The sequence below is a fragment of the Talpa europaea genome (assembly GCF_964194135.1).
Source record: "Talpa europaea genome assembly, chromosome: 4".
NCBI classification, from domain to species: domain Eukaryota; kingdom Metazoa; phylum Chordata; class Mammalia; order Eulipotyphla; family Talpidae; genus Talpa; species Talpa europaea.
The window spans coordinates 46337053-46360056 of NC_140070.1; the positions used below are offsets into that span (position 1 = coordinate 46337053).

Sequence of the window (23004 nt, forward strand, 5' to 3'; positions counted from 1 at the left end):
GTAACAATTATTTGTCTTCCTCTGTTTGGTAGATAGTAAATTATTAAATAAGTAGATAATTCACTACCTGAAAAGTGGGTTACTATATGCTTTTAAAAACTTGTGTTTACAAATAAGTACAGAGGTTATTTACTATTCTTACGTTTCAGGGATATTGTTTCACTGCTAATAATAAAAAATACTACCATCTCTCTGTTTGTAGGTTGGAATGTTACATCAGCAATTAGGAGAACAAGAAAAAATTAAGCAAGAGATGGCCATAGAGTACAAGCAGGAGTTAAAGAAACTACATGAAGAAGTAAGATTTTAATTTTATTATATGTTGTATAATTCTCTCTTTAACCTTTATGAATTTTGTTGATGGACCCATTTCTACTTTGTAAAGTAGGAAGAATATATTATATGGGAAGGGATCAGGGGTGGAAATCTATTTCTCTGTTCTTAAATCCAGGCAAAGAATCTTGCCTAATTATGTTTATACCTAGCACAGGGATTATAAATGTGTTTCTTGGTTGAGGACCTGAAAGAAATAGAGCTGTTTTTTTGTATAATGCAGGAATTATTGATATCAAAACTTATATTAAATATTTTAATTTAGAGGTAAATCAGTTGCTAGATTTTAAATATTGGAGAATTGAAAGATGTTAGAAACATTTTGACATAATTAAGAAAAATATAAAAAATTATGTCTATCAACTTAATTTTATTCTTCAGATGGGGGAAAAAGTTGCATTTATTTTTATTTTATTCCAAAGTATTCCTTTCTGCTTACTGAATATCAAAGTTCCATACATAGGAGAATGATTCAAGAACCACAGACCTAGAGAGAAAAGAGGCACTTTATTTGTTGCTTTCATTTTAGGGGTGGGCTGTGGGGCCATGAAATATAAGGCTATTGTAATAAAAATTGAAGTTTTATTTAAAACTTTGTTCAAACTTTTTTTTCTAAACTCTGTTTTTCTCCTTTTTTTTTCTTTGATTCAATATATTTGTTTTCTAATGTTTATTTTTATATGTTGTTTTGAATTGCATTTTAATTTGCAAATTAACTTAGCCTTGTTCTCTTTTCAGTAGTACTATTTAGCAATGCTTTTGCTTTCATAATGTCAGTTTGTTCTGCCATCACTGTTTACAAATTCTTGAATTTTAAGTCTAGAAATATCTGTGTCTACAGTTAGGCAGATTGAAGAAAAGCTATGAAAAGCTACAGAAAAAGCATATAAGGGACTTCAGAGGAAACACCAAAAATCACAGGGAAGATCGGTCTGAAATTGAGAGGTTAACTGGAAAAATAGAGGTATGTTCATAGTAATAATTTGTTCCTAGTGATTGTCAGCCTTCATGCAAGAAAATGCTCTTTGTAATAGCGCTATTTCCTAAAACCAATTTTCTGCCATCTCCAGGACTACCTCTGAGTTATTTCAAAGGTGGGAGACCAATCTGCTGTACATAGTGTCATCAACTGGTTCCAGGGGTTGATGGGGTTACTAGCTATCAGTAGTTCTCAACAGGATGGTATCACCCTTAGAGGGTTTTTAGAAATAAATGGAGATGTTTTGATTTTTTAAATGATTGGTAGTGAAACTGGTTTAGGTGCCAGGGGCCAGGCATGCTAAACCTGCCTGAGATTGTTCTACATAGGAAGGATTAATGTGTCCCAAATACCAATATTGAGAAATAGTGACCAGCAGTTACTAGTCGTTCTCTGTGGGCAGTATCCTTCTCTTATTTATTACTTTATAGAATAGGGGTTTAGTAAATGTTGAAATTTCATGGCTTTTTTTGTACAAAGAAGTCTGCATATCAGTTTGTTTCCTCAGTTTTCACTTACATACAATAAGTCATTTGCCTCGCTCTTTGCTGACTTAGTTTTTACTAAGAATGAGTAACTCCATGAATGTTATATGTATTGATTGTCTTGTGGTCTTAAGGGGAGGTGTTGGTTCCATACTACCAAGAGTAGGAGGAGCAGCAGCATAAGGCTGTCACACTTTTCCCTTTGAGTGCACCACTTTCCTCCTGTGTCTGTGCCACTGGTTCTCCAGTGTAACTGGTTCTCCTAGGGTCCTATCTAGACTCTGAGGCATATGGCACCCAACAGTATGGCATAGGACTTAAGAACCTGCATTTATCCAGCTCCCCTAGCTGAATTCAACAAGCATTGTTTGACATCTTTATATGATTACTTATAATTTTTTTACTCAGAATGACAAATTTCCCACAAATGCCAATATATTATTACAACTTAGATTCTGATTTCTGTGTTTAGTATTCTTTTACATCTCAATATTTTTATATATTTGAAGAATTTAGAATCTGAGCACTACACAGCTACCGTTTCCCTTCCAGCCCTCTTCAGTGATACCTGGGTGTTTATCCCCAAACCCTTCATCTTCTTGCTTTTCTTTTCATTCTACTTCAAAACCCCGTCTTTGATTTCATTCATCAGCCTACATCACCAACCAGTGTACATACAAGCATAGTAGTTGTATTCTGAGCCATGCATTACTTCTTCCTCAAATTTTAGCTTCCAATTCATTGTTTCTCTCTCTTCAATGTAATTCTTACCATAATTCTTCAGGATTTCAGTATCCTACTCTTTGCTACAGAATTATTTCCAACCTCCTATCTCACATCTCCACTTTGATGTTTAAAGCTGTCTCAAACTTAAAATGTCCAAATAAAGGTCCTGATTTTCTCTTCCCTATCTTCTAGGCACTGTTCCTGCTTGATCTAATGGTAGCTCCGCTCCTCAGTTTTCTAAAACCTAAAACCCTGATTCTCTTTTTTCTACACAATAGGCAAAATGATTCTGTTGTGGATGAGTGAATGAGCGAATGACTATCAGCAAGTTGGTTAACTAAATTATCTGAATTACCTGAAGCTAACAGGAGACTTCTATAGTTGAGGATCTGGGAGGAGAGTGATAGAAAGACTAAGTTTCCGTCTCCTTTGATTTCCTTTGTTTTCATAAATATTGGACTCATTTTTCTTGATCATGTGCTTAAAGTAACTACTATTTGACTTTGGGTTATAAATCTCTATTAAAATTTAATGCAGATTTCTCTTGCTGTTAAAGTTTTTGCAATTCTGTTGAGAGTAAAACTTTAAATATCAAAGAATATTGTATTACCTGAATCTGCTTGGTTTCTGAGTATTAGAAACTGAAAAGTAAGAATTGGGCTACTGAGGGGCTTTACTGAATATTTATTTGAGGCTGTTCGCTTACTGGGTTAGAATATCAAGAATTTGGATGATGAGAGATATCTATAATCCTATACTGAAATTTCAGTTACATTAGCATCAGTTTTCTTTAAAAAGAAAATTGCTGAAATATTTAACAACCTTTAGGTGGCAGCAAGTCTATGAGAATCATCATGGACTCAGTATTTAGCATCTGTGTTTCATATGCTTCACCATTAGGGTGTTAAATTTAGGTGTCTAGAGGCAGTGTGTAAGGAATCCAGTGTACCCCTCCAGCTCCGTCAGCTAAGTGAATAATGGGGATCCTGCCGTGGAGAAAGGTGCCTGGCACCCAGGGACATGGGGAAAAATCAAAGTAAAAGTGAATCTCGAAATAGTGACAGCAAGGGGAAGCACTTAGAAGTTAAGTACCTTAATTGCCTCTTCAGGAATTTCGTCAGAAATCATTGGACTGGGAGAAGCAACGCTTGATTTATCAGCAACAGGTATCATCTCTGGAGGCACAAAGGAAGGCCCTGGCTGAACAATCAGAGATAATTCAGGTAGGTTAAGACATTTTAAAATAATAAGAGGCAGAGAGGTCGTGATTCGATTTGAACTTCCTTAATGTAGTACACGTTTGCGCTTTCCTATCCCTCCTGTCCTCACACCCACTTGCTTGTTCTCCTGCCTGGCTGCCTGGCTCCCTGCGTCCCTGGCCCCCTCATTCATGCTCTCTTTATTGCTCTCTCACTCTCTTCACTGTCTTGCCTTCTTATGCACATTCCAGCTTAAGTCATGTTCATTCTCTTCATTTTGGATTCTGCCTCTCTGCCTTCCTTTCTCTCTCTGTCGGCTTTTCCATTTCTTTCTGGCTCCATTATTGAGTCTCTGGCTTCCTTGTTCTGGCTATTTCTGACTCTTGCCTTGATCTCCTTCTGTCTGCGTCTTGCTCCATTTCTGTGATAGCTGAGTACCTTGATTGAGGTGCCTCATTTGGCCTGGGAGCAGCTAGTCTGCTTTGTTTGCACACAGATATGGAGTGATTCACTCTACATTGGTGTGCACACTAACTAAAAGCATGCAGGTTAAGGTGACGCTGGGGAGGTTCAGCAAGCTGGGTTCCAGCTTTTTCTCTCTCACCCAGTTACTGTTCTACACAGGATTCTGTATAAATTTTCCTCTTGGGAAGAAAGTTTACATTGTATATTAAAAGTTTGGAGACAGTTGAGTGCCTCACAGTTATTGTTGTGGATCTAGACCTACTCAGTGTCCCTTCACACTATTGTAGGAATCTGATTTTTAAAAAATTGGTTCTTTATGCAGGAATCTTGATTTGTAGTTTATACAGACACTGTTTGTCTTTTTGCCTTCTCCCCGTAGTGGGCATTGTGGAGCATGTACTTAATGTGACCGTAATATAGAATTTGGGTTCTATACTACATACAATTACAGATTTAAATCTGCAGCAGATAGGCTTGCCAGAGAGATTACAGCTTATGTTTTAAAAATAAAATTGTGTACCTTTAAAAAATATTTAGATTAAGAGAAATTATAAAACAGTGCCAAGTTGGGGGGACAGGTCACTGGGCGTTCTCACCCGTGTGCTCACAATTACAAGACCACTCAGGCTTAGGCTGCTCCAGTGGGGTTTATTTGCAAAGGCTGTCTCACCATACATAGTGTCCACAGTGTCCAGCAGTCCAAAACAAAGGCCATTTAAGCAAGATGGCACTATCCTGTCAATGAGGGAGTTGGTAGCACACTGGTAAGCAGTGTGCCAGGATCTAATTCATCATAGCTGCTGGAGGTGATCACTGGTGAAGTTGCTGAGGTGACACCACAGCAGCCCACAGCCATAGTGTAAAGACTGGGCTGAACACACTGGATTCTTGTGCAGACAGTGCCAGACTCAACAGCATCAGGAGGTGGTGCTCAATGATCCAGAAGTAGTGGACAGCTCTCAAAGGTGGCCAGACACAACGTGCTGGTCAGTTGTGCCAGTCAGCACCTGTCACCAGACGGCGGCATCAGAGACACCAGCGTTACAGCTCTTTGTGGGATATTGGCGTAATTCAATAGCAAACAGCTCTTTGAGACAGTGGACTTAGGCCTAGGGTGCTCTTTATAGGCCATATAACTGGCAAGGCCAGAGGCAGGTGCAGCAGTGAGGTCTCTGCAAAGGTCTGTGGAGGTCTTAAAGTCTATGAAGGTCTGAAAGATCTGTGAAGGGTCTGCAGACATCCTCTGAATCCTCTTCTGAAGCTGTCTAATGAAACCTTTTCACAGACTGTCTGCTAAATGTCTCATGCTTGCTCTTATCCTGCTTATATCCTCTTCAGGGTCCCCATCTTATAAGCCTGATGGACTGTTTTTCAGTCTTGGTGCCAGTTAAGCACCAGTCACCTGGCTCCATTTTCAGTTCATGCAATGAACTCAAAGGCTTGAGTGAACCCAGAGAGCTGGAATCTGATTGATTAGTCCATTGGACTTTGTATTCAATTGATCCATTTAATGGGTTCCAGGGGATGCAGAACAGGCTACTGTTGGTAGTCCACCCTGTTGGACTGCCTCTCTCCCTTCAGCTTCTGGGAGTCATATGACTGGAGCTGCCCCACCGGAGGCCAGTGCTTCTGTGGCTCTGAACCAGCAGCTATAGGGCTTGGGGATTGCCTCCACTGCCAGAGCCCCAGGGTTAGCTTACTGTGGGGTGAGAAACCAATACTACTTACTGTTGGAGTGACCTTGGGGCTGCCTACAGGTGGTGAATGTTGGGGCCAGGACAGGGGCTGTCTGCAGGTAGTGGGCTGAGGCAACATGTGTCAGCACCAACAAAGATGCCATGCCCTGCCTTGCAGGCAGCATGGCCCAGGTGGAGACCCTGTAACAATTTTACTTACACACTTGATTTATGTCCATATTCAGTGTGTAGATGCTGGATTAGAACTTATGAACACTAGAGTTGGCAGCTAAAGACCAGTATGGCTAGAGTAGCCTAAAAATATCTGAGTCTATAGGAGCTATAGCCTATAGGTCTATGGGATAGCTACTAAAGTAGTTTTTTTGTATGCACTTTGGTAGATATATCATTGAATGAAACTAATTTGAGATGCACTATGTTTGACTAAATTTTCTAGCCCAGGAAACATCCAGAAATTGATGACAGAACCAATCCTTCCTTTTTCCAAGCACCGCTTTCCTTAACAAAATTTCACTATTCCTTTGTCGCCTGGTCCCCACCCTCAGTGTAAAATCCCTTTTTCTAATAGAGTTATTTTCTTTTTGTTGAATTTTAAGTGTTTTTTTAATTTTTGTGTAATAGTCTTTATCAGGTATGTCTTGTGCAGATATTTTTTCCCAGTCTGTTTTGTCTTCTCATTCTCTTGACATTGACAGAGCAGAAGTTTTTTTTTTTTTTTTTTTTTTTTTTACTAAACAAACCTGCTAAATTAAGGAGACTTCCAGAAAACAATTCAAAACCAACTAAATAGTTAACAAAGTTTGAAGAGATCTAGTTACTTTCTTTTATTCCTAAACAAATTATCCAGTGAAATAGCTATATCAAAAATATTCCTGATCAAATCTTTTATTCAGTGTTGTCTATTTAATATTTCTGTAATTCTCATAGAATTTAAATACTAAGCAATAGTCCTCCAAATGAATTTAAAAATGCTTCCTTTTGTGGAGAGCATAATGTATACAAACTTTGAGCAAAATAGACCTCAATTCTAATCAGTCCTGATTCGACAGAGCAGAAGTTTTTAATTTAATTTTCAGTCTATCATTTATTTCTTTCAAGGAGCATGCCTTTAGTGTTGTATGTAAAAAGTCTTCTCCATACCCAAAGTCATCTAGATTTTCTGTTATACTCTGGAGTTTTATACTTTTACATTCTGTATTTAGGTCTATGATCCATTTAGAGTTAATTTTTATGAAGGTTCTAAGTTCTGTGTAGATTCATTTTTTTTTGCATGTAGATGACCACTCGTTCCAGTACCATTTGTTCCAGAAACTGTCTTTGCTCCATTGTGTTGCCTTTACTCCTTTATAAAAGATCAGTTTTCTGTATTCATAGGGCTCTACTTCCAGCTTCTTTATTGTGTCCCATTGATCCATGTGTCTATTCTTTTTTGCCATTGTCTTAAGTACTGTAACTTCATACAAATCATGATGTCAGGTAGTCATTCAGCTTTGTTCTTCGCATTCAATATTGTGTTGACTATTCTGGTCTTTTGCTTCTTCATATAAGCTTTAGAATCAGTTTGTCAATATCTATAAAGTTACTTGCTGGGATTTTGGTTGGTATTGTGTCGAATCTGTAGATTACATTGGGAAGAACTGATCTTGACGATACTGAGTTTTCTAACAATGAACAAGGAACATCTCTTTCTTTATTTAGTGCTTTGTAGTTTACCTCAAAAACCTTGTACATATTTTGTTAGATTTATACTTAAATATTCCAATTTTTCAATTAATGTAAATGATATTGTTTTTAATTTCTAATTCCAGATGTTCATTGTTGGTATATAAGAGATTCACTTGTCTATATTAACCTTGTATCCTGCAACCTTGATGAAACTGCTTATTAATTCCACAACTCTTTTTTGGTGGTTTTTGTAGATTTTCTACATAGATGATTATATTAGCTGTGAACAAAGACAGTTTTATGTCTTCCTTCACAATCTGATTGATTACCTTTTATTTCCTTTTCTTTCTTTCTTTTTTTTTTTTTTGTGGGACCCTCGCTGGCGGCCGGGGAACGAACCGGTGCTGCAGAGGCTGAGGGCAGCCTCGCAGCCCAGTGCTCAACTGCTGCACCACCAGGGGAGGCCCCATTATTTCCTTTTCTTGCCGTATTGGACAAGCAAGGACATCAGTGTGATGTTGAAAAGGAACCAACAAGAGGATACATCCTTGTCTTGTTCCTGATCTTAATGGGAAAACTTCAAGTTTATGATGCTAGTTATAGGGATTTTGTAGAATTTTTTTTATTGAGTTGAGAATGTTCCCCTTTATATTTTAGTATATGTGCTGCCGAAGCGAGCACGAGAATGTTCCCCTTTATTACTAGGTTTTATCATCAATGGATTATTATATATATTTTCATAAGATAATGTTTTATGTTTTTATGGAAGTACAACTCAGTTTCCTTATTTGTTCCTTATTCTTTTATTTCAATTCTACCAATTTGTGTTTCAAGGCTCAGCTTGCCAATCGGAAACAGAAATTAGAGTCTGTGGAGCTATCTAGCCAGTCAGAAATTCAACACCTGAGCAGTAAGCTACAGCGGGCCAATGACACTATCTGTGCCAATGAATTGGAAATAGAGCGCCTCACCATGAGGGTCAATGACTTGGTTGGAACTAATATGACTGTTATGCATGATCAGCAACAAAAAGAAGAAAAATTGAGGGAATCAGAAAAACTGTTAGAGGTGTGCTTTAAAATTACTACAGATGGGGGAATCTGTATATGAGTGTTTTAAGAGAGACTGATTAACCTAGAATTAGGTTCTGAACTCTATGGTTTCTACCCTAATCTGTAGCCAGTGGATCAAATATTAGTAACTTTATTAATATTGTGCCTATTTCATAACTTGCTTCCTTTTCTCATGAAATAGATAAATGGAAATAAATATGACATTTTTCTGAATATTTTGTAGGTTCTGCAGGAAGAAAAGAGAGAACTAAAGGCAGCTCTTCAGTCTCAGGAAAATTTCACCCGTGAGGCAAGAGTGCAAAAGGAGAAGCTACAAGCTAAAGCTAAATTAAAAACAACTGATACTCAACATACAGTAGAGATAATGAGGTATACCTAATCTTAAATATTATTAATCCTAACCATTTGGTAGTTTGACATAAATATCATTTTTAATATTGCATAATTGTAATTTTGTGTTTGATCATATTATAAATTTTCTTATTCAGTTTTAATTACTGTGTTAAATTTTTTATTTAATTTTTATTTTATTGATGTGATACTGATTTACAATACTGTATGTGATTTAGAGGTACAGGATCAAATTACATATGGTTAGTTTTTTTTGCTTCCAATTGTGTCTCTAACCAAGAGACTGATATTTAGAAAGTTAAAATTCCCAAGTTTATTCTGTACCCTTGGTGAAACTTCAAATGTGAATGGAATTGTATTTCACATCTCCTGGAAGGCCTGTCTTCCTTGATAGAATAGCTCATGATTAGTAGCTGCTTATCATCAGTGACAGCCATTTATTGAGATAGCCCTTTTAGAAAAAATTGCTAAAACTAATTTTATTTCTACATAAAATTATTGCTAAGGTTTGTTATAAAAGGTAACAGAGGAGCTACATTCCTGTTTTTTTTTTTTTTTTTTTTTTTTGGTTTAACTCTAACGCACATTTTTATTCTTGCCAGAACTCTCCTGTAACTTTTAGTTTCTTTTAACTCTAGTTATCAAGTGTTGACACGGTAATTTTTGTCATTTTACACTTCTCCTTTGGAAAACAGGCCAAGTTCCAGTTGAGGAAGGAGTAAACTGCTGCTGACTTTTCTGAGAAGCATCATCTCGTCTTTTTTTACTTTCCCAGTGTTCTTTTTTGTAGAGCAAGAGAGAAACTGAAGACTTCCAACGATTTCATTAAAAACAGTTGGGAAATATAAACTGGTATGTGTATTGTTTCTGTTTTCAAAGATGAAAAACCTTTAACTGTCCTCTTATGTCCCTCCATAGGTCACTGGAGGAGTCTCAGACAGAAAGGAAATACATCTCTCAAGGGCAGGGGAGTTTAGAAAATGTGTTGTCCCAGCTGGACTTTACCCACACTAGTGAAGAACTTCTGCAGGCAGAGGTGACTCGTCTGGAAGGCAGGTAGGCAATTATACAAACAATTAATGTTCAAGTTAGTACAGGGAATTTTTGATCATATTGGAAAACTTAATAGTCTTAGTGAAAAAATAAATATTTTCTCTAGCTTCCACAAATGTCTAAGTTCTTACTTCATTGAGAAAACAGAAACAGTTAAAAGACTATTTCTTAATCTTTCTATCACCATATTGACCAGTCTGACTTCATTTATGCATATCTGTTACTTTGGTGAATTGACAGATTATATGTCTGTTCAGACTCCTGGACTCTCCTCATGTACTGTTTTTGCTGGTTTTTCTTCTCTTTCTAGGTCATTTCCACTGGTTTAAAATATGATTTAATATTTCCCATCTTGAGGGGGAAATCACTCTTTAATCCAACATCCCCATTAAGTTTCTTCCATAATTCTTGCTCTCTTTCAAAATCAGATTCTTCCAAAGAGTTGTCTATACTGACCATACTTCTCCCATTTCACCTGTGCAATGCCTTCAATTAGGCTCTTTCCAATACCACCTCCCTCACGGGACTGGACGCATGGTATTCTGTCCTTCTGTTCTGAAATGTTGATATTTCTTTGGGTTTTAATAGATTCCTGTCTTATGAGATAAACAACCACTCACATATACCGTTATCATACTTAAGGATCATTTTTGTCTTTCATAGCTATAACCTTCTTAACTGGAAAGAATATGATATTTTGTTTTATTTTTTTTTTTATTTATTTTTTTAAAAAATTTTTTTTTTTTATTTATTTATACAAGTACTGGGTACAGTCAGAAGCGTGGGAGGGTGAGAGAATTCACAGAGCCAGAGCGGGGAGCAGAGCAGGCAGAAGGACCGAAGTACACTGCTGAGGGGAGCAGCAGGCGGCAGGAGAGGTCTGCGCACCACGTGGGACCCTCCTCAGGTGGCCAGGGAGCAGCCAGGGATTGAACCGGCGCTGCAGAGGCTGGGGGCAGCTTTGCAATCCAGCGCTCAACCGCTGCACCACCGGGGAGGCCCAGAATCATGATTACTCTTACACTAACATTTTCTGTATGTAAAAGATAAAAATATAAAAACTGTTATCTTTTAGGCAAACAACAAAAATATTGCCATTTTTATCCCTTTTAGTTTATCTTTAAATAATAACATTTTTTTTCATGTTTATTTCTGTTCTTGTAAACCACTAAGTATATTCTTTACATATTAACTATGTGCACACACACATTTTTGTTTTTTTACCTTGGAATACCTAGGGTATTCTTGGTTATTATTATTGAGATATACATGCATACTTTAGGGTGAATAAAATAAAGCTTATGCTTTTTGACAGAACTAAAACTTACATTTTTATCGTGGATTTTCCACTGATTTGCTTTTGGTAACCTTTTACATGTATGTAATGTACTCCCATCAGGATTCTGAAGATTTGCCTCTTGTTTCTGACTAAACAGTATGACTTGTACACCTTTGCCACTTTGGGCCCTAGTCTTCCTATTTGCTGTTAGGACAAGATTACCTCTAATTTGTCTTTTCTCTCTCCCTCATGTTTTGACACATATAATCACATACTAAGGAATAAATAAATGAGATTCTGGGATTTTCATAAATAAGTGATGCTGGATTAAATATAAATACCAGTGTTCAGTAATAAAGCAATGACTTTAAAGATTATTATTTTTTTGTATCAAAAGGCAAATAGAGAAGGAGCCCTTTAAGAAAGTGTATTCATGTTATTCAATTTAAGCAAAGTATGTCCTAAAACAGCATTGTTGTAGTGTCAAGATAGTATTTTTGAATCATAGCTTATCTGAAAGTTGGTTATGTTGGGGAAACAATCTAGGTGTAGTTATTAAGTATTTCTTGAACAGTTTAGAACCAAGTGATGCAGGACTAAGGGCATGATAAGCAAGGTTGGAGGGAAATATGTAAAAAATATTATTTTAATCACAGAATTTATAGTTTGAGTGGCAAAATATACACGATAAAGAACCCTAGAACAATTTAAAGTAGAAAGTTCTAGAAAATTTCTACACTCAAGCTATAAACATTGAAATTAACTTGTTTTTAAGGTAGTTAGGGGGAGAGAGGTGGGGTGACTCTACCAGGTAAATGCTCATCTGATTCTTGAAAGGATGTTGACCATCCTTTCCCAGGAGAGGAGAGGAAGGTGCTTTGTGGTCAAGGTGATGGTATATCAAGAGATAAGAGTCAGGCAAAGCAAATGGCATATGACAGACAGTAAAGCCTATCGATTTAGAAGCAAGAAGATTTTATTAGTAGAAATAAGCAGTGTGAGATAAGAGGGGTATGTTGCCCCTGAGGATCTTATAGCTGAAGAGGGATTAATTCTTAAGTAAGGGTGACAAGTTGGAAACCCTTTAAAGAAGATTATTCTGGCAGCTATATATAGGATGGAATTGTAATTAAGTGTGACGAAGACTGAACTTGTGATGGTAGCTTCTGTACAACTGGATAGAACAAATTAGCTAAATCACTGTTAATTTTTATAATATTGTAACCTGTTACATTTTAAGCAGAGGTAAAGATATAGGTAAACACAGAAATCAATAGTATCTCCAGAAGTTTGAACTGAATTTATCTGCCTCTGCTGATAAGGAAATTGAAAATGAATTTTAATGTGTACATTAAGAAGGTAAGTTAGATAATTCAATTTGTGGGTTTTCAGGGGCTTTATTTTGTCTTAAATATGTGATCTTATTTATGTTCTATAGCTTGGAATCTGTGGGTACCACATGTAAACAGCTGAGCCAAGAACTAATGGAAAAATATGAAGAATTAAAGAAGATGGAAGTGCATAACAATGAGTATAGGGCAGAGATTAAGAAGGTAAAAATCCTCATGCCTGGGATTGCAAAGTTACGTGTATTTATGGACCGGGCAATGGATTGGGAAGTTATAGGAGTTCTTTTTAGAGCACTTGGAATGTGCTACGGCCAAGTGTCATCTTTCTTTGGCACTCTCTGGCCCCAAATATGTATTTGCAACATACCTGAAGCCTACCCCCTTTGAACTCTTAAACTTTATTTTAATCATGTTTTGATGTCTAAGATACACTTTCTTGCTTTCAAAAAGATATATGGGCTAGTGTTAATATTTTCTTACTGACTAGAGATGAATATGGGTATATAATTTCTCCTGTTGTAGTGCCCACATTGACTATTAAGGTTTGCAGAACTTTTGTCTCTGCTCTCTGGACCCTACCTGTCCTATTTGTTGACTCATATTTTTTATTATGTCTTTGTGATTTCTTCTAGAAGGTTTTTTTTCCTCTTGCCTATTATCTTCTGTAGACCAAGAAGGCATATAAGCAAACTTTTTAGATTTTGCAACTAAAAAAAGTGATGGTCCCAGGTGCTGCCATCTAAATACTGTATGCCTGGATGTTGGCACTGGTTTTCCACACTGGAGAATAACCATCTTTTCCTGTTTTGAGATCAAGTAAGACTGTAGGTCTGTATACCTAACTTTTAATACAATTGTGCAACTTGGTAAATTGCCAGTTTCCTGCACATTGAATTTAGGAAAAAATTCATGTCTTGAGGTAAAAAGGCAAAACTGCTATTATTTTAACTATTAATGTATTTTCTATCTACCTGCTTTAATTTTTGTACCTCTTAATTTGTTGGGTTTTCCTTTCTATTTCTTTGTAGTTAAAAGAGCAGATTTTACAGACTGACCAGAGCTATAGTTCTGCACTAGAAGGAATGAAGTTGGAGATCTCCCAGCTAACTCGGGAGCTACATCAACGAGATATCACTATTGCTTCTGCCAAAAGTTCCTCCTCTGACATGGAAAAGCGACTCAAAGCAGAGATACAAAAGGCAGAAGAAAAAGCAGTAGAGCATAAGGTAAAGCTTGACCAAAAACTCTATTTATTAGAAGTTTGTTTTTGAGGATTGAATTTATTAAAGATATAATATCTGTGTTATTTAATTCAGTACGTTTTTAGACATCTGCTTTGGGTTCAGGGTATGCGGGGTAACAATCATTCCAGCGAGGATTGGTGGGGAGGTGAGAATACAATAGAGACTGTTTCCATGGTGTATGGTGAAAGTGTGACATGTTCACTGTGACAAACTAGAGTCCAAGTGGGGTGAGTGCCAAGGGACGAGACTGGGAAGCCGGGACAAGCTCCTGAAGGGCCCCCAGCCTTGTTAAGGAGATTTAGTGTTATCTTGAGGTCAGTAGAGAATGTCTTAGGCCGGAGTAGCCATCGCATGGGAGTAAGCGAGGAGGCAGCCTGCTGCTTCAGCAGTGCAGTGGTGGTCAGCAGGGGCAGGGGAGGTGTGGGCAGGGGATGGAGAAGGAAGTGAATGAATTTTGGAGATAGTTGACTAGTAAAACTAACTGAACTTTGTATTTGATTAGACAGGGAGAGTGAATTAGAGTGAAAGAAAGCTGTTAATCAGGATGTAAGCTTGGGCAACTAAATGGAACCTGATGTTCTTTAGTGAAATAGAGAAAAGATAGGAAGCAGCTTGGGGAAGGTAATGAATTTCTATGCAAGTAAACAAAGTGGGGAATATGGTAGAGGGGATACTGGTTTGATACACTTGAATTGAGATAAAAACTGGACTTTCATATGGAAATATCTAATAGTCCATTCTACAGGAGACCTGGAGTTCAAGTTTAAAATCAAGGTAAGATATTTAGCTACTGAAGTCTTTGTGTCTTTGCATGAATTTGACATTTGAAATACCCTGAGAGACTTAGACCTTATCATGAGAAGGCATGGAGTATGAAGAGCAGGGACTTGAACTCAAACTTAGGATACTCCTCATTTAGGGTAAAAAGGTATTGGAATGGGGTTATAAAATTAAATAGCAATAAGGAAGGAAATCAAATAGTTTTTACTGAGGAATCAAGAACCTTAGGAGGGCATTAATCTTTTCAAGTAGGAATGGTCAAGCAGAAAAACAAAAGAGAACGAGAACTGAAAACAAGTTATTACTTTGTGAATGGAGTACAAGCCACTTGATGGAAGTAGAAGCCACCTTAGAGGAGAGAGAGGTTAGGAATTCACCAGAAACTGACTCACCTTAGAACAATATTTTAATGACGTGTATTAATTCATCTTGAAATACCTTAAAAAATCTTTTATGAAAAGTATATTTGTGTGTGTGTGTGTGTGTGTGTGTATACGAATTACATGTGGAAAATTTGGAAGGTGAGTTTGATTTACTTATTATATTTATTTTTTTTTTTATGATTTTCCCTTCTTAGGAGATTTTGGATCAACTGGAGTCACTCAAATTAGAAAATCGTCATCTTTCTGAAATGGTGATGAAATTAGAATTGGGTTTACATGAGGTATATAAATATTTGTCTACTACCCAAACCCTTAAACAGTTACCTTATAGAGACAGTTATTGTAAAGATAAAGATCAAACTGTGGAATAATTTTTCTGCAGAAACTCTCACATTAGAAGAAGTCAAGACAATGATGGAAGTGAGCAAAATATGATTCTACTCCAGCAATTGAAAGATAATTTTTGTATTATTTACATGATAAAAATACATGTACAGTCTGTTTCTCAATAGGGAGAATGTATATAAAGGGCTTAGTACAGAGCCTGGTATTTAGTAAGTACAAAATACATTTTTAGATGCTGTTATAATTATTGATTTCAATATATTTTCACTATAAAGTATATCTTTTAAGTAATATAATTTTAATTATATTTCTACAAGTCAGAAATACAAGATTCTTGAATCTTGTATGTTTAGGGCATTTTAGTAGACAATGTCATGGAGACAGGATGACTAAGATAGGATTCTTGCCTTAAGAGACTGAGAATAATATAGCAGGGAGGTAAGAAATGTATACTGTGAAACCAGAAAGAGCTTCTTTAGTTCACAGTAAATTATAAATACTGTGTGTTCTCTTTTAATTATTTTGTTATGAAATTCTCATAATTTGCAAAATGACCCATCTGTGCTGTTCCATCTTTTCTTGGTATATGTCAAATGCCCCAGGTTGTAGAAATTCTTTTTTTCTGTCCCTCCAAAGAGTGTGTGCCTCTAAAGATGCATAGTTATACAGTGCCCCTGTTGCTCCTAAGCAGCTTAATTTTATAGTCATGGATTTTTGAGACTGGGGTAAGAGAAAATAGAAAACAGTAGATGAATACTTCTTTCAACTACAAGAAAATATGGGGAACTATTTTTTTTTTAAGATTTTTATTTTATTTATTTATACAAGCACTGGGTACAGTCAGAAGCGTGGGAGGGTGAGAGAATTTACCAGAGCGGGGAACAGAACAGGCAGACTGACGAAATACACTACTGAGGGGAGCAGCGGGTGTGGCCGGAGAGGTCTGCGCACCGTGTGGGGCCCTTGCGGGTGGCCAGGGATCGAACAGGTGCTGCAGAGGTTGCAGCAGCTTCACAACCCAGTGCTCAACCGCTGTGCCACCAGGGGAGGCCCGGGGAACTATTTTTATAATCTTTTGGAAGGGTGAGAGTCTCTGTAAGCATCATAAAACCATAAAGAATTTTATAATATAAAAATGTAAACTTTCTGGATGGCAAATAAGGCCCATTAAAAAAGAAAGACTAATAGGCTGGTGGAAAACATTCTATAAACAGACAAAATGTTAATATAAAATATTAATACATGAACTTTCCTATAAAGATAATAAAAAGATAAACCAGTAGAAAAATGGGCAAAGGACATAAATAGGTAATTTGTAGAAGTAATAAAAAAAATCCAGGGAGCAAGGAAAGCTGTTAAACCTCCCTAATAATCAAAACAAAATAAACAAATAGTCTTTGCCAGTTGTATTTACAGTGATTTTTAAAAACTAATAGAACCAGTGCTGGTAAGGATGTAAGGAAGCAGGCACTGTTATGCTCTGTTAATGAGAAAATAAATTGATAGAGCCTTTCAAAGGACAGTTTAGCAATATCCATCAAACCTACAAATATATATAATCTATAAACTCTGGGTCATGTGCATTTCTGACTTTGATGGTTTTTGCTGAATAGTTCCCCCTAAAGGTCATAACAGTTTTCATTCCCAAAGAACCCATCCTATAGGAGCAAATGTATAAAAATGGTCATTTCACTGTTGTTTGCAATATCCAAAATTTTGAAATGAACTCAATGTCAGTTTATAGATTTGTTAATTTGTGACTTTCAGTATGAAGTGTTATGCTGTCATTTAAAGTGGCAGATAAAAGTACGCATTTAATCATGCACCCTCTTCTAATCCCTCCAAAAATGAAAGGACTTTTTTTTTAAGTACAAGGAAGATTTTAAAAATCTTTAAAAGGCTCAGTATATGGCAATCCCTGACTAAGAGAATCTTAACTTCTGTTGGGAACTCTGCTGTATTCTGACCAGAGATTTTGTTCAACTTAATTTCTTCTGACACTTCCATCTAACAGTGATAGAACTATCCTTTCTTTACATACCTAGGTGTCTGTTATGCAGGTTTTGTATTAACCTTCATACTCACTTATCTGTAATTGTTGTTAATAGAATAGTAACTTTGAGAAAAACTTAAAAAGATGCCTGGCAAAGGCAATCATTATCTTTTTAAAAAAGTGTATTTAATGATATCAGACATCAAACTCTGACTAGTGAAAATCCTGTCAGCAGTGTAAACTTCCTTTGGTTTTGAAGTTATAGTGTGACCATGTTATGTTGATCATTATTATGAATAATTATTAGAAAGTGCCTTTTTGCATTTTACCACCTAGCAAGGTGGAATTACTCTTTCATATTAAAGCTTGGCTTCAATATCTTTTTCAAATAAGATTAATTATCTCAATAACAAAAGCAAAAACTCTGATAAAATAATTTACCCCATTACTGACAGATGTTTTCAAGTTAACTTATATGACCTGCAAATGGGTTTTTTTTTGTTTGAGATTTTATCTGGCACTGACAACTTGTTAAAATGTTTTGTAACTGATCGTCACTACTGATAGGTAGTTGTATTTTAAAGTTTATATTTTATTAAGTAAATCTGTTGTTGAGACCACTGTTGGCTAACTTTACAGGGAATTCTTTACAGAAAAGACCAAGCTAAATAATGTATTAAACTCCAAAGAAGATTACCATAATTTTTCAGAATGCTAATTCAAATATTTTGTCACTAGAAAAATATGGTTCAGACTACTGTTTTTTCATGTACTGTATTACTGGGAAACACCTTGAATTGAAGAACAATGAAATTTATGATCACAGAATATTAATTCTCACCCTGTACTTGCATGCTGCTTTAGCATGTCCAGATTCATTTCACACACAAGAATGGGTGCCAATGTTACGTGAAAGTATTTAAAACCAGAGAGTATTTGTTTAAAATTTGGCCCTGCCAGTCAGAACTCCTTTTCAGAATCTTCTGTTCACATTTCTCTTTTTTAATTTTTTTTCAAGATTTATTTATTTATTTATATAAGCACTGGGTACAGTCAGAAGCGCAGGAGGGTGAGAGAATTCACCAGAGCCAGAGGGGAGAGCGGAGCAGGCAGACTGACGAAGTACACTGCTGAGGGGAGCAGCGGGCGACAGGAGAGGTCTGCACACCATGTGGGACCCTCACCCTGTGACCGGGGATCGAACCGGCGCTGCAGAGGCTGCGGGCAGCTTCGTAGTCCAGCGTTCAACCGCTGCGCCACCAGGGGAGGCCCTCACATTTCTTTTTTTGAAGTAGGACTGTTGATTTTCTTCTACAGATGTTCTGGGTGCTTCTGGGTGCTAGTCAATCTTCTCTTTCCTGAGAAAGAACCCATGGCTGCTACCTTTCCCCCGTTTCTGATTCTCACTCATAACTTTCCTCCATCCTAGTTCCATCCTTCCTCCAGCTCCTTGAATATTTATGCCTTGGCACAATGGGGATTCTCACTGTGCTTTGAACTTTTCATCCCCATTTGCTGTAAGAAACAGAACACTTTTGCTTAGTCTCAAGGTCCAAAAACAGGACTTCCCTGGTGGTGCAGGGGTTGAGGAAGCAGCACTGTTGGGCTATCACCAGCCACTGTGGCATGAGTTCAGTCCCAGGCCACCTGGCCCACATGGCACAGCAGACTTCTCCTGTCTCGCCCACTGCTCCCCTTAGCAGTATATTTCAGTGACGCTACCTGTTCTGCTCCCCACTCTGTTCCTGGTGAGTCCTCTTACCCCTTCCTACCCTCCCCCCACAGATACCTCTGGCCTACACTCCAGTTCTTGTATGCATAAATAAATAAATAAATAAATAAATAATAAAAAAGCCCCAAAACAAATCCTGGAAAAGCAAAGTAAAGCCATAGATGAGCTAATTACAACTGAAAAAAGTAAATAAATCTAATTTTCTACCGGTAGTATCACAGATCACAAGAATACTTATGCAAATGAAGTGACTCTAGTATTCTTTTTATTAGGCAAAAGATATTTCACTAGCAGACCTTCAGGAGAATTATATTGAGACATTAAGTAAATTAGTGTCTGAAAATCAACAACTACAGAAAGATTTGATGGATACTAAATCTAAGCTGGAGATTTCTGTTTCTACTCACATGTGCAAAAAAACCCATGACAGAGCCTTTAAACCGACACACAGCAGAGCAACAGAGTTCAAGAATACAGATTTCAAGTAAAATTTCTTTGCAGTATATCTAAAGTGTGTATCATTGTAATAGAATTTTTTTGAAAATGATTTCCAATTAAATTTTTATCAGAGGACTCTCTAAATCTGAAGTATAGTGTGCACAAGTAAAGCTCCTGTCAGGTCTGTGTTAGGCACTCTGGGTGTATGAACACTGTCCTTATTCCACTGAGCCTTTTTGTGCTGCCTTCCACTTCCCCAATCCCACATGCCCCGTAACAAGTAGAAGTTGTTTTATTTTGTTTTTTTATAAAAAGCTTTCTTTGTATTTTTGGTCAATTAATTATAGGCTGTTGCCATTAGAAGTCAACATTGAATGAAAAAGCACCTGGCTCTACTCTGACTATGACTTACAGGTTTTCCTACCAAAAGCCTTTGCTGACCCACATCCCTACTCCTCATTCCCCACCCAGATGAGGTTTTAAGTACCCTTTGTAAAATGTGTATTATTGTAATAGAATTCTCCTTTCTTTGGGAGTGATTTCCAATTAAATCTTCATCAGAGGACTCTCTAATTCTGAAGTACAGTGTGCACAAAAAGCGTGGACACGAATTCCCAGCACTAACCCCATGAGGTTACACTGACAGCTTGTCTATTTTCCTTGCTGTGTGTGAGGGCAGGGGTCTGGCAGTAGGGATTGAATATTTGGGGTCTGAATGAATGAAATAACCCCTGGACTAAGTGGGTGGCTCATTGTATAAATTACAGTCTTAGTAGTTAGCCTGTTTATTTGTAAATAAAGTACAAAGTTTCTGTTAGGAAAGAGGAAAGTTGCTACAATTTTTTTATTTATTTTGTTTTCTAATCTGCTATCCAGTCCAACCCATGGCCAGCACAGACATGATGGAATAAATACTGAGCACTACAAAAAAGATCTTCATTCTCCAAGAGGACAAGCATCGGATAGTATAGAACCCATGATCAGGGTCCTCACCCCCCTGAGTCCTCAAATCAGTACTGACAGCTCTACCATCTCTTTGCCTTCCAACTTTCAGTGTAAAATTCACTCTTTGCCTTCAATGCTAGATACAAATGAAGCCAACTTTTCTGACTCTGTCTCTGAGAGTGTAAATGACCAAGAAGAGTTTATATTTTCGGTATGGAAACTGAATGATCTTACTAGTTTATTAAGTTTGATTTAATTTTTTATTGTAAAGGTGAGGAGGGTGATGGTTTTGTTTTTCTTACCATCCTATACAGACTCTCTTGATTATTCTCATGTATTTCTCTCTTATGGTTTTGCTTGTGATGATACAGCTATTAATTACTTTTCAAACTATATCTTAGTTCTGAAATAGAACATAGGTGACAGTTACAAATTCTCTGCCAGCCTTTTTCAGAGAAGGGCAGTTTTGTATTGGAATGGTTGGTTCAGGGAGTATCTCCCAATGCTGGGACAGTTCTGATGCATAGATGGTGAAGGAAAATAGCAACTGTTGGAGAAAAGCGGGGTGGTTGAAGGTGGAGAAAGGAACTGCACCCAACACATCCAGGACAGGGTCTGGTGCCACACCCAGATGGTGGCCTTGGGGCAGAGGTTGCCCTTTGCCTCTGTGCTGCCTCCTTATTCCTGCAGCTTCCAGGCAGATGCCACCATCTTTGGGATTGGAGCACTTGCATGGCACGGGGTCATTATTTCCCACCATCCTTTATATGATCCTATACTTGCAAAAGTTCGGTATTTTTGACTTCTTACTGTGTCAACAAGTCAATGGAAAGATTTCCTTTAGTTTTCAAATTAAGTCTCCATTCACTTATATATAATTCTAGAATCCAAAGAAATAAAAAAAACTAACTTTCTTCCCTGAGTTTGGCAACAATTATTTGGCAATAAACCCGACCTGAACTGAACTGATGTGATAGTATGAATAGACTTTATTTATCCCATTTAGCATTTTACTCAGAAATAACCAGTATGTTTGATTATGGGATGGTAACTCAGATTCCGCTAGGGTGATACACTCAATCTTCATGAGTTATGGATTCTGTTTTGTGAATTCGCATACCTGCTAACTCAGGTGTGACCCCTGCCCAGGACTTGCAGCATATCTGCACTCATTCACCGCCCTGTGCAGAGCTGTGAGAAGTTTGAGTCAGTGGACTTGCACCTTCCTAGCTGAGGTCAACTGGGCTCTGCCCACTCATTTCAGCTCCCACACAGAGATGACCAGAGGATGAAGCTGCTGGTAGGGGCAGGGCAGTGCCATACAAGAAACCCAGACTCTCAGGCCATAGGACAGGATTGGAATCCCAACTTACCTGGGGAAGCCTCAGAGAAGTCACGAAACACTTCTGAACCTCTTTTCTCTTTGTGAAATAAATAAATGAATTGGTTTTAGGATGACAATCAAAAAGAGAGAGAGATTGATTCTCCTAAGAGCAATGCTTCTATATTCACTAATTCACTGTTTTGAGGTGACTTAATAGAAAATACTGCAAGTGAGGATTGATGATATATATTGTATATCTTATGTTACCTTTCTAAAATCTGAATTCTAAAATAACACTTGCCCCAAGGGTTTCAACAAAGGAACCGTGGACTGACATTTTAGAAGAGGGAAAATAATGATTATAACTAGTATCTTATTTATTATTGGTAGATTTTCTGTGCCTTAAAATTAAAGTAACATATTTTAAAAGTGAATGAAATAACAGGCACTAGATATATATTCCTTTGGAGCGTAGAAGTATCTAAATTGAGATGCTTTTCAGACCAATAACAAATATCTCATATTTATATGACACTTTACATTTTACAACTTGAGCTGGAAAGGAAGAGATCTCTGTTATTTTTTTGCAAAACTTACATTTTTCTTCTGCTGTTATTATTAGGATAAAAACAGAGAAACCTCTCTTTAGATGTAAAAAGTGATTTTAAAAAACTTTTAGAGTACTGCATGTTAGAAAATACCGTGATTAATGTGTCCTAGAAATATATTCAGTTTACTTATGTCAAATTTTATTTTTCTTCTAGTGTCCCTTGCCTGTGTCTCCTCTTGGTTCAATAGCTACAAGATTTTTGGAAGAGGAGGAACTGAGGTCTCATCATATTCTAGAGCGCCTGGATGCCCATATTGAAGAACTAAAGAGAGAGAGTGAAAAGACAGTGAAACAATTCACAACCCTAAAGTAGCCTCTTATAAAATCACAAACTTGGAAATAAACACCAAAGAGTTACTATCACGTGGAGTAGCAGCTCTTTAAACACATGAACTGTATAAAAATTATAAAGATGAGACATACTAAAGTAGTTATTAAGAAATCTGTTACTTCTCTCAGGGAATGTTACTACACAGGTTTGCTAGAAGGACTTTTTCTAGCAATAACTTGTAAGAATAAACCACTTTGCTAGACTTTCCACTCATATTAATACTTA

At 37.0% G+C, this 23004-nt stretch overlaps 1 protein-coding gene across 5 annotated transcripts in view; it reads left to right on the top strand.

Moving 5' to 3' along the window:
- The window catches only part of CEP63 (centrosomal protein 63), a gene marked incomplete at both ends in the record, with an annotated part of 30985 nt that extends 8224 nt beyond the window's left edge, over positions 1-22761 (top strand). For 2 of the 5 annotated variants that reach the window (XM_084232191.1, XM_084232189.1), the window contains 9 exons: positions 203-298; positions 1175-1297; positions 3633-3746; positions 8384-8617; positions 8846-8991; positions 12744-12858; positions 13683-13880; positions 15256-15342; positions 22603-22761. In XM_084232191.1, the coding sequence (XP_084088317.1) occupies positions 203-298; positions 1175-1297; positions 3633-3746; positions 8384-8617; positions 8846-8991; positions 12744-12858; positions 13683-13880; positions 15256-15342; positions 22603-22761 (1272 nt within the window). Of the gene's footprint in view, positions 1-202; positions 299-1174; positions 1298-3632; positions 3747-8383; positions 8618-8845; positions 8992-9891; positions 10030-12743; positions 12859-13682; positions 13881-15255; positions 15343-19403; positions 19616-20445; positions 20726-22602 lie in introns of all 5 variants that reach the window. The other 3 variants (XM_084232188.1, XM_084232187.1, XM_084232190.1) reach the window with 3 other exon arrangements.
- Between the last annotated feature and the right edge of the window lie 243 nt (positions 22762-23004).